Source organism: Seriola aureovittata, chromosome 14 (assembly GCF_021018895.1).
Source record: "Seriola aureovittata isolate HTS-2021-v1 ecotype China chromosome 14, ASM2101889v1, whole genome shotgun sequence".
NCBI classification, from domain to species: Eukaryota; Metazoa; Chordata; class Actinopteri; order Carangiformes; family Carangidae; genus Seriola; species Seriola aureovittata.
This window is the reverse complement of record NC_079377.1, coordinates 1,597,708-1,610,145: the sequence shown is the minus strand read 5'-3', so window position 1 is coordinate 1,610,145 and position 12,438 is coordinate 1,597,708. Positions and strand designations below refer to the sequence as shown.

At 41.0% G+C, this 12,438-nt stretch overlaps 1 protein-coding gene across 1 annotated transcript; it reads left to right on the top strand.

The window, feature by feature from the left end:
• Nucleotides 1–1,057: 1,057 nt before the first annotated feature.
• On the top strand, nt 1,058–12,112 carry fam98a (family with sequence similarity 98 member A). The gene is made up of 8 exons (XM_056395257.1): nt 1,058–1,200; nt 2,764–2,912; nt 3,411–3,545; nt 6,023–6,204; nt 6,561–6,641; nt 6,738–6,854; nt 9,021–9,188; nt 10,763–12,112. The coding sequence occupies exons 1-8, from the start codon at nt 1,163–1,165 to the stop codon at nt 11,450–11,452; spliced, it is 1,560 nt and encodes a 519-aa protein (XP_056251232.1). The 5' UTR covers nt 1,058–1,162; the 3' UTR covers nt 11,453–12,112.
• Nucleotides 12,113–12,438: the final 326 nt, after the last annotated feature.

The window sequence follows — 12,438 nt, the reverse complement described above, 5'->3', positions numbered from 1 at the left end:
TACCCCAACAAATAGCACTTACTACTAGCTCAAGTCTGTGCTTGTGTTAGGGTAACGTTGATGACAAATCGATGCACTCAGTCGGGTGAATGTTATGTAAATTTGTAGTCTTGTTGAAGTATTCACAATCAGGACAAACCCCTTTTTACATGGTCCTTTTTCAGACTGTAGCTACTTTGATGTATTAGCTCTGGACTGTAAAATGAAAAAGGTATTTCTTATAATACTACAAGAATGATAATTGATATATGCAACTGAATTGTGTGAATAACATTATAGAATTGCATTGTTTTTTATAGTTTATTCTCTAATTTCACTAGTGTTATTTAAGTGAATAATAATTAATCTCTTTATGTATGTCAACATTGAATCTGCAGTTTTGGGACATGAACAAAAGCAGTTTTTCTCAAATTATAAAATGCTTCATGAATTTTTACTAAATCACATTTCTTATTAATTCTTTTTCATGTCAGCAATAACATTGTGTATATATATTTTTAAGCATCATATGAAAAAATATTAAAATGAATCAACATTTTTAGTGATGGGACTGAATGTCTGTAATTACAGCTAATAAAATATTATTCATTTGCATGTTTTTTATGTAATGTATTGTTTTACAAACCGTCATTTTTATTTTATTGCCTTGTTGACTACATGACTCTCATACAGGCTGCATGCAATGGTGATGTCTCCAGATCTCCAGTTTTTGGGCAAGTTGAGGGCGCACTTGTGTCATGTGATCAAAGGAACTGAAATTACATCAGATGGTGATTGTATGAATAGACCTATTAATTTATTTCGGATATTAGTTCCTTTTCCATTAGCTTCCATGTCATATCACCACATGATCATATGGCTCACAATTGATAGCCTACCAGTGTGTGAAGTTATGTGCGACAAGGAGTGAAGGGAAGAATTATTTCCAACAAAGGAAGCAAAACATAAAATAAGCCTTGGGAAGACGTACATAGTAGCAGATTTAGCCTCCCTGCTTCTGCACCCCTGGTCCAGTAGGTGGCGGTGGAGCCTTGTTAGCTGATTTGACAGTATTCAATGAATCCAAAGAAGAAGTAAAAGAAGTAAAACGTGTATCAGCTGAGCTGGCTGATGAGAAAACCCTCTTTCGCAATACGTGGTTTTACAACATCATCGTAGTGGGATGGAGAATGACATCCTCGTCTCTCTGGAAGATTTAGGGTAAGTTGAAAAACTTAATGTGTGTGACGCGGTGTGAACATTATGTGCAGACACCGGCTGTCTCTCCTGTGTTAGCCAGTGCAGAGTAGCTTGCTTTAGCTAACTGGCTAATTTTCTGTAGTAACTAACGTTAGCGGGACGGTAACGGGGCTTCTTTCCGGTGGATGTGCTTCACAGCTGTGTGTCCACCCGGGTGTGTCGGTGTTAACCACGTTAGCAGGGTCATTTTCTGTGGTGAGCCTAGCTGCGTCAGCAGAGATGTTCCCGTCATGATCCAGTCAGCTCTAACACATTCCTGTCTGCTCACTAGTATTAGCCCCAGTCTATATTAATGCACGATTTATTAAGTGTTTCTGGGTTAATTACTAATACGCTGAAATGATTAGTAACTTCTTAGACGTAATCATGGCTCCTGAACCAGTGGATCATTTACATGTGCAAATTAGCAGGATTTCCTTAAATAACCAGAGTTTAAAATTAGGTTTTGGTGTTGGTACTTGGCTGCAGCCCACCTGTCTGTGTGTGTGACATCAGAGCTCACTGGAGATTCCGCGGCTCACCTGTCTGTGTGTGTGACATCAGAGCTCACTGGAGATTCTGCGGCTCACCTGTTTGTGTCTGTGACATCAGAGCTCACCTGAGAGCCTGTGACTCACCGGTCTTTGTCTGTGACATCAGAGCTCACCTGAGATTGTGCTGCTAACCTGTCTGTGTCTGTGACATCAGAGCTCACCTGAGAGCCTGTGACTTACCGGTCTTTGTCTATGACATCAGAGCTCACCTGAGAGCCTGTGACTCACCGGTCTTTGTCTATGACATCAGAGCTCACCTGAGATTCTTCAGCTCACCTGTCTGTGTGCTAATTTACAAAATATATATAAATAATGTTCACGTATCAATGGCCCATACAAAGTAAGAACTCTGCTCTTGATGCTCTTGATCCACTCATGGGAAGAGGGAGTGAGGCATTAAATAGTAAATATCTCTCTGACTAATTTAAAAGACTTGTAAGTTAACAGTTGTTAATACTAATGTTAGCTGTGTAGCAATAGCAAAACTTTCAAATCGCTCTTTTAAAGATGACTGGAGGTCTTCATTCACTGTGGAAGACTCTTTCACCTACAATGTTTAAGCTGTTCTACAGAATGACACGTCTGAGCGACAATCACGATTTAGATCAAGTCTGAAACCATTAAAATAAATACTTCCGCTCATCACACAGCTCCACCGCTGCTGCTACTGGGCTGCAGCTGGTCAACAATGCATAGTTAAGTTTGAAGGTGAGGGTGTCCAGATCTTGCTCAAGTAAACACACAAATGTTCCAACTCTGTAGAGATCTTACTGGTAACACAATGTGGAGTTAAATGTGGAGATCGTTTGTTTGAGATGGGTAAAAATATTTCTCGGGAAGCAACACCATGACTTTGGCAGGAATATATCCTTGCTACCCACACCAATATCTATCCCCATAATCACCTCCTTGCTGAACTAATGAAGGAGGCAAAGAGTTGTGGCTCAGATTGACTGTGGTTTGATTTGTTTTTGTGTGTGTGTCACTACAGGTACCAGGGCCCTCTGTTGGAGGAAGGAGCTCTGGATTCTGCTCTGAGCGGAGGAGCAGCTTCTCCTGAGTTTACTAAGCTCTGTGCCTGGATCGTCTCAGAGCTCAGACTCTACTGCAAGTTGGAGGAGAATGTCCATGCCACGAACTGTAAGACATTTTATCACTGTTCAGTAGAATTGCTCCTAATGGCGGGTTAAGAGAAGATGCTGAGGATATAAGGTAGATAGATAGATACTTTATTTATCCCCTAGGGGAAATTCATGTAGAGTTGCACAGAAAAGGATTCTATGTGTATCATTTTCTTTTCATGGCACCTGAAGACTGATAACACCGTCAAAAAGAAATGGAAAATAAAATATATACTAATTTATGTTAAATGACACATGCTATGGTTTATGTTCTGTTGGTAATAATGTCAGGTTAGATTGCTAAGCTTTCATCTGGTAGTAGAAGGAAATAAAGTCTACATTATGGACATTTTTAATCACTGTTGTCACAAATTCTGAATTGCGTGTTTCTGTTGGAGGTTTACCAAATTGTTGCCAACATAACTGTGTTGCTTCGACTGCATGTTCGGGAGATCTAACCAGACTATTGGTATGTCTTGTGACATCATGTTTGATGTGTGTGTCCTACCACTCCCAGGTCCAAGCGAGGCGGAGGGCTTCCAGCTGGAGATGAGTGGTCTGCTGTCAGAGCTCGCCTGTCCTTACTCTGTCCTCACCAGTGGAGACATCACCCAGAGGCTTCTCAACAGGACTGACTGTTTGCTGCTGCTCAGTAAGAGAACAGCACTTTGTATCTTTAACGAGTGTGCATCTTTAATGAAACGAGCACTGATGTGTTGACCCGTGATGGCTGAAAGGTTAAAGTCTGTTGCCCTTTATGTCGATTTTTTTACCACACCCACCTGAGATACAATGTTACACAGTCATATATTGTGTGCTGTCATGTGGACGTGGCGGGCAGTCACCACTAGATGATAGAATAAGCAACCTGTGTGCAGTTACTTTTTTCACTCTGTATATGACACATAACAGTGACACAGCTGTTGTCAGTTATACCTCATTCAGACTGATGCAGGTTGAGTGTCGGGGTCTATCTGAATAGGTCAGCCCACATGGAACGACCCTCCCTCAACCCTAGTCCATATCAGAGTCAGACCCAGGTCAGATGCTACTGAGCAAGACAATACTCATTCCTTCAACACTGCCTAGGTTTGGTTAACTGGCGTTGGTACCAGGAATAGTGATTAATTAAATGAAGGTGGCTTCTAAATGTCATTAAACAGATCAGAGAGAGAGACAGAGAGCGAGCGAGCATGTGGTGGCGATCAACAGAGGGTGTGTCTAGGGATGTTACGATAGCAAAAAACTTAGTAGTCGATACCAATACCAGTGAAATTCCACGATTTTCGATACTTATTTCGATACCACGATAAAATAAATAAATAAATAAACCACAATAAATTCCATGTACTTTCTCTTTCACTCCTTTTTATTGAAAAATATGAATCAAAAAACAAAGAACAGTGGAATGTAGCCTTCAAGAATTTAAAGCAAATAGTACTATGCTGAAATATAAACAATCAACTTCTTATTGCACAGCTTTTCAGCTATAGTGCCCTGAGACAATATGTGGAAATAATAGATATAATAAAATGAAACAACTTTTGACACTGCAAAAATGAACAGTGGCATGTAGCCTTCAAGTATTTACAGTAAACAATACTTTGCTAAAATAAAAGCAGTAAACTTTTTATTGCACAGCGCTTCAACTATGGTTTGGAAAGTGCTAAGGCACCGTTTACAAACGGGCTTTTGCAGGTCTGTAATCAACCCCTCACCAGCCGCCTCGGAAGCAAAATATTTCCATATGTGATTCTTCTGGCTTTTTCTTTCGACGAGCCGAGGTGCTGCAGCTGGACCAAGCTGTGTGCCTGAACTTGTCGCCATCTTCCATTTGTTATTGTGGCTATACTGCAGCCTAGTAGTGGACGTTCCTCATCCTCCCTTGGGCAGAGGCGGAGCATGTGCTGGAGAAACTGTGCTTAAATGTGTTCTGAGTCACTCAAATGTTGCCAGTGATGCAGTAATTAGTGTAAATGTTCTTTTACACATGTTTTTGGAGGTAAAACACTTTTGCACCATGAGATAAGTTGCTCATACAGTTAATGCGATCCTGCTCGTGCGCAATGAGACCTGATGTGCGAGCGTGACGAGCACTCATTCAGCTGCCTCCCTCAATAGGATGTCAATCTTATGTTACTTCCTAAGAGGGTGACTATCAATCTCGTCACGTGTCGGTGCTTTCGGTGCCTTTTATACCACGAAAAAACGGGTACCGTCCCTTCTTTTTGCCATGTATCATCAATTTGGTACCGAAGTATCGGTTCTGGTGACAACCCCAGGCGTGTCAGTGAAGTGAAACTGAAACTTAACTTGTATCTGGTAAATGGTTCTATATAAATCTCAGGTTTATCGGTGAGGAGAGGGATGTTGCTGTCTAATGATTGGGTCCAGTGTGGGTGAAAAGCAGGTTGTGCTGACCTGTGTCATACAAAGTTCTGCTGTCTGAAAGTGAAAGTGCTTTAAGACATATGGACCGGTTGATTTGTTTGTTACTTTCATAGGCTGATGGCAGTACACATTTTAAATGCTATTACTGCATGGTAGGATCGTATCACATGGGTCTACCAGGTTCTACTCTCTGAGAGTGATATTATTCTGGCTGATTAGACCCAAGTTCAGCTGGAAGTTGGATGGAAGTGTGTTGGGAATTACATAAGATCGTCAAAGTACATGTACTTCAAATAAGTACGAGAGACAGGTGTGTAAATCTAGCACAAAATACCTGCACACCCAGAAAAGAGGTATAATCTCACAGTAACCCTCAGCAAGCACTTTATTAGGAACAGCACATTAACACTGGGTAGTTCCTCAGTTCCTCATGTCATGGATCCACCAGATGTTGAAACCCTCCATGTTGACATGATACATCACATCATCTGATTTGTGAGTTGAATGTTTTGGTATACCTGCTGGATCCTTCAGCTAGTGTGTATGCCTTATCAAACACAGCTCCATTTCATAACTCTTTTCCGTTTGCTACTGTTTGTGCCATATTTCTCTTTTTTTTTTCTCCAAGTTGCTCTTATTTAAATCCAGAAAGCACTAGCAAGGGTTTAAGTATGACTCTCTGAAATCTCAGCATCCTTTAACAGGAATTAGAATTTACCCAAAATGTATTTCTCTCAGCCTTCCTGGTATCTGAGTTGGAGGCATCCCGGATGATCCTGGTTAACAAGCCTCAGAAGAAAGCCCAGGAGTCAGGCAGCCCTGTGTTCCAGGAGCTGAAGGGCATCTGCGTGGCGCTGGGCATGTCCAAGCCACCCGCCAACATTACCATGTTCCAGTTCTTCAGTGGGATTGAGAAGAAGGTCAGTTGGTCTGGTAAACTGAACAGCATCCGGTAAAGTTAAACCTGTGTTTCCATTCCCATTCAGCTCCTGACAGTAACACCCAAGACATACGGTGCAGGTGGACTGTAATGTGTCTCCTACCATCAGATCTGTGGGTTGTTTAAACTGCCTTCAAAAGCCGAAAACCCCTTCACACATTTTTGTGATCATAGGTTTAGTATTGCCTTTCATGACGATGTGTGTCCTTTTCACAGGATTGTTTGTTCTCCTGAAAATACAATGATGTGCAGTACAAGCCCAGAGGAAATGTAGTTCTGCACATGCCTGCTGTTGTCACTGTGGTTTCATTGATTGGATTTGTCCATGTTTGGCAGCTGAAAGAAGCCCTAAGTCGAGTCCCACCAAATCACATAGGAGATCCTTTACTGAAGAAGCCTCTCGGACCTGTGCACCTGGTAAACACTGAAAGATGATGCAGAAGTGTAATACGACTGTGGAACGCTGTGTAAGTGAATAACTGTTCTCTTCTGCTTGTTTTCTCATTTTTCCAGGAAAAGATTGAAGCTATAAACCAAGCACTGGTGAATGAGTATGAAGTCAGGAGGAAGATGTTGTTGAAACGTCTGGATGTGACTGTGCAGTCGTTTGGATGGTCTGACAGAGCAAAGGTACGTGGAAACTCTGGCTAACCAGACTCTTCCTAAACCCCTTAAAAAAACGCCCGCAATGTACCGTTGAAACACAAATAAAGCATCTTAAACAGGAAGTCTTTGTAAATGTTGTGTGTGTTCAGCAGTAGTTAAGCCGCTCCTATCCATTCAGGTTTGCTCTTTGCTCTGCTGAGAAGATAACAACGTTGTTTATTAGTTTGTTTAACAAGGAGTGGAAAAGTAAACACACACACTGAAAACCTGTTGACAAAAAATTGTGTTTCTGCAAGAACTTTTATCTTAAGAGAAGCTCATTTGAATCTGACAGCTACCCCACCTGCAGGTAGTCAGCTGGATTCAACATAATCCCTGACTTTGTTATATTGATTGAAAAAACTACAATGAAGGTGGTGGCATCTGCTCACTGAACATCTGATGTAGAGCACACATTTAAACACAGGATCCAGAAGAGCCGTCCCAATCATTTTAGTTGTCACAAATCAGGATGCTTAGGTTGATGGATAATGGATAAACGGATGGATGGATGATTTTTTTTTCTGTACATGAGATATTAAAATACATGAAGACAAAATAAGTACAATTACATATCAACTTAAAATGTCAGCAGTAACAATAATAAACTAAAGTAAATAAAGCTGACATTACTTCCACTTACTTTATTTGTGCATCCACCATCTCTTTCTTTGTGTTAAACAAAGGAATCTAATGGAACATAATACATATACAAATTTAAAAGCCATCCAGCAACAAAAGGCTAATCAAATAACTGATATAGTATCAGCCAAATAAGATAACATGAGGCTTGAAAAGTCCATTCTTCAACAGTGGTTCTCTTTGTCTTTGTGGTTTGGAGGGAAAGGGCTATGCAGACAGAAGGGTGGGGTTATATAACTTCCTCGTGGGGTTAATAGGATGAAAGGTGATTTCAGGTGAGGCAGGGTATTAGACTTGTGATTTAACATTGATGTTATTTCTGTTTTAATCTAATTTCTCTTATACACAGTTGAATTTTTTGCCTCTGTATTGTGGAATAGACATTAGCATCCTTTGTAATACATCACTTATCATGGTAGAAACAGGAACAGCCTCCTGGCACCGTTCACATGTTTGATGACTTGTTTTGTCTGACCAACAGTCTAAAATCTGAATATACTGAGTTTACTATAATGTAATTAAAGCAAAAGCAGGAAGTCCTCATTATTTAGAAACCAGAGCTGTCAAATGTTTGTCACTTGTACTTGACAAATGACTTAAAAGATTTGTCAATTATCAAAATATATGCTGATTAATTATCTGTCAGTGTCATGTTAACCATGATCATTTTTACACTTCTGACTCTTGTATAGAGTGCTGCAGGATGATGTGTTTTTATAGTCCAACCCTGATGTTCTCATCCCCCTGGTTCCCTCCACTAAAAGCCAGTGAGATTTTAACATTGTCTTCTGGATTATTACAGAGAATAAACAACAGTTTATGATCCTGACGGTTTGATGATGATGTTTGAAACCTAAATACAATCAGCAGAGGTAAAAAGCTAATGTTAGGCTATAAACCAATGACACCATGGTCACATGACTTCAACGTCACAACCACTAAACTTCAGCTTATAGTTTGATTTAGCTCTGACCTCTTCTACAAAAGCCTTTCCTCTTACAGAGTTAGTGACAGTTTGTATAAACACAGCGAGGCTGTAAAGGTGGACTGGTGAGATGATCACGTCGACCTCTGTAGTCTCATTTGGACACTTGTTAGCAACTGGTCGTTTTTAACAGACGTACAAGCTTCAAGAAATCAGGACTGGGTTTCTGGGTTTTAGGATCATTCCTGCAGCACTGTATAGACACCAACACAACTTGATTCTTATTTCAGTATTTAATACCTGCTCAAGTTGCTTCATGTGCTTCTGCTCACCTGTAATGGAACTAATATGTTTTTGTTTTTGGTAGTTACTCAAAGTATTTTGTGTTGGCTTGAATTTCTGCCATTTGAATGTATTCAGTGTTTTGTTTGTGTGTCATAGTCCATCCCACAAGATTACATGACTAACAATAATATGACGTATAAATAACAGCTTCAGGTGATTGACATTCATGTTTTAAAGAGAAACAAATAACATGTTACTGATAGACTTCATGTATTGATTTGTTTTTTGTGTCTTTACAGACTCATGCTGAAAAGTTGGCCAAAGTTTACCAGCCTCTTCGTTCTTCTCTTGGCACCACGACTAAAATCTCTGTTGCTCATCTTCTGGCTGCTCGACAAGACTTCTCCAAGATCCTCCGCACAAGCAGTGGCAAGATCAGAGAGAAGACTGCCTGTGCTATTAATAAGGTAGTTAAACACAATGTGGTTACTCCTGTTTTTTGTGTTTCATATGTTATTCTGAGGGTTTTAATAGTGTTTCTCTGTTGACTGTCCCGTGTATTGTCTAAACAGGTGTTTGAGTATTTGCTGTGTGCTAAAACCTCCGAGCTCTCACAGGTTTTTGATATCTCAGTAACGCCTCGAGAAAAGTTCTTCAAATTTGGCATAAACATTCACTTGGACATTAGGATGAACTGATTAGATTTTATATTTATCCCCTAGGGGAAATTCATGAAATTGAAATTCATGGTGGTCAAAGGTTAAAGGTCAAGGTCATGGTGACGTTCCAAAACATGATTTTGGCCTCTTGATTGTGGTATCTCAAGACCACGTAAAGGAAATTTGTTTAGATTTGGTACAAACATTCACTTTGGTTGTGTCGGAAATCACTCACTCCTTCACTGCTCTCTACTCACTATCCAGGGAGGTGTATGTATAGGACTTTGTCGTGAGCTCATCAGTAAAATGAAAAAAACACTTCCAGACACTACTCGGGTCATTTTCTCTCCACCGTTTTCAGCGCAAGCGCAATGCATGATGGTATATATTGCTTAGTTAGTGACCATTGGTTGTACACTACTTTTCACGATGCATTGTGGGATAATATGAGTTCACTATATAGGGTATAATAATTCTCACTATATATTCAGACACCACTATAAAATGGCAAACTCACTATATAGTGGACTGTATGGAGTAGTGAGTGATTTCGGACACAGCCTTGGGCTCAAAGATGAACTGATTCGATTTTGGTGGTCAAAAGTCAAAGTTCAAGGTTACGGTGATCTCACGTTCCTATGAATGCAATATATCACCTCACAAAATAGTTTTTTTTCGCCATAACTCACAAATTCATTCACTAATTATGACACAATTTAAATCGGATGTCTTTAAGGATAGAAAAATGTGATACTATTTTATATCCAAATGGTCAACTTCACTGTGACATCATAATGTTCTGCAAAATACCTCTGGCTATTATTCAACACTGTAACTCAGGAAGGAGACACTGTGACCGTATTACCTGTAACTTGATTGGTTGGTGGAGGAAACAACCACGAGGTGATTCTAGTTCTTATAGCAGCAAAACCCTAAAAAGACCCAGACCAGCAGTGTGTGTGTTGGTGTGTCTGTCAGTACTTTACGACTCCCCCCACTCAACGACAACAACATTGTTTCCTAGTTAGGATATAGATATTTATCAATGGGCCACAAATAAATAGTTTCATTTTTAAAAGTCGAGACGGGAGGAAATGCACTTGTGGAGGAACATTATCAGTGACATATTAATGCACATTTAGTGTCAAATTGAAAGATTTTTTTAGTGAGTTCTAACGTGTTGTTTAGATGGAAAGTAGAAATGGTTCAGGATGTACTTTGAATATCTGAGCATTCCGTCAGGACTCCAGTCCTGAGTAACTGAAGCTTATGTTGAATTTAGTTTCAAGGCCTTTTCCTTCACACATCATGTTCAGTGACACAGATAGAAACTAGTGAGTGTCCTCTGAACTTACTTCATTTAACGTGTGTCTTATTCACAGGTTCTAATGGGCCGAGTGCCAGACAGGGGAGGCCGACCCTGCGAGATTGAGCCTCCTCCACCAGAGATGCCCACTTGGCAGAAGCGTCAGGATGCGCCCCAGGGTGGAGGACACTATGGTGGGGGTGGGCACGGAGGTGGCAGAGGGGGCTACGATCACTACTCCCAAGGTGGCCGTGGAGGCTACGAGAGAGGACACGGAGACAGGGGAGGTAGAGGAGGAGGAGGTGGCAGAGGGGGGAAGGTGCAGGGAGGCTGGGGAGACGGAGGTGGAGGTGGGAGAGGCGGTTACAATCAGGGTCACTTTCAGGATGCAGGAAGTCATCATGGGGGAGGAGGTAGAGGTGGTTACGGAGGAGGAGGGAACAACCAAGGGAGCTTCCAGGATGCTGGGTATCATGGTGGAGGAGGAGGAGGAGGAGGAGGAGGAGGCGGTTACCATGACAATTACCACCAAGATGGAGGCTGGCATCACGAGAGAGGCGGGGGTCGAGGAGGTCGGGGGGGCAGGGGAAGGGGAGGCCGAGGAGGAGGAGGAGGAGGAGGAGGAGGACAAGGACAAGGGGGAGGCTGGGGAGGGAGAGGAGGCCAGAATTTTAACCAAGGAGGACAGTTTGAACAGTTCTTCCAACACGGCGGGCAGCACTACAACCAAGCTGGCTTTAATCAAGGCAGACACTACACTAGTTGAAGACACAGTGTGAGGTACTGCAGCAGAGTCCACACAAACATCCACCACCTCTCACGTGTGAATGGATTTAAAATGCCTTATCATCACCATCTAAAACTTTCAGAATGGTTAAAAGTTGACTGAACACACACAGATACTTTGCACACTCACTGTAGACTGTTCTGGAGCTAATGCTTTACTACAGGGAGGGTAGTCCTATGCTTTTTCATCCTGGTGTGTTAAAGTTTTCTTTGCTTCTTATGTACAAATAATCAGACCAACAGCTATGCTATAAACAGTTTGTCGATCAGTTGGGCTCTGCTGTTTTGACCTCATTGTGCCACTAAATTAGCCTTATATTGGACATTTGTTTGAAAGACAGGAAAGGTTCCTCGGATTTCAGTGTTGATGCACCTGCTGTGTATCTGACACAGGAATTATTACATGAATAATAATTCTTGAAATTCTTCTAGTTAAATTGAATTTGACAGTTATTTGAAAAGAGCTTCATCGTTCCAGTCCTCGTTTTGTTTCAGTAGATTTGACTGGAAACTCATTTGTTACTTATTTAAGAGATGTCATCTTGTTCTGCTCCTGGAAGATTGTGTGCATACAGACTGGATGTTGGAAGGTTTGCATGGATGTGTAAATAAGCAATAAAACCTGAAATGAGAATATTAACTTTTTTTTTTTCATTCAGTGGTTTGAATATTTGAGTTGCTGTGAAGTGCTATGTTTAAATTAAAGTTTTGAAGACGACTCACAAATTTTGACTGTTCAAGAGATCTGTGCAAAAGATCATAGCAAACTGCCATTAATCTGGCTTCAGACTTCATCACATGACATACTGGAGCATTTGTTATTAAGATGATGAGTACATGGATTCATACTGTACAACACACTGAGTAAATACAAGGGAAAACTTGAGGAGTTGAAAATATTCACCTACAAGCATATGCACACACTTCCCACCCTTTCATCAACCCTTCCATCCCCATACCCAACCC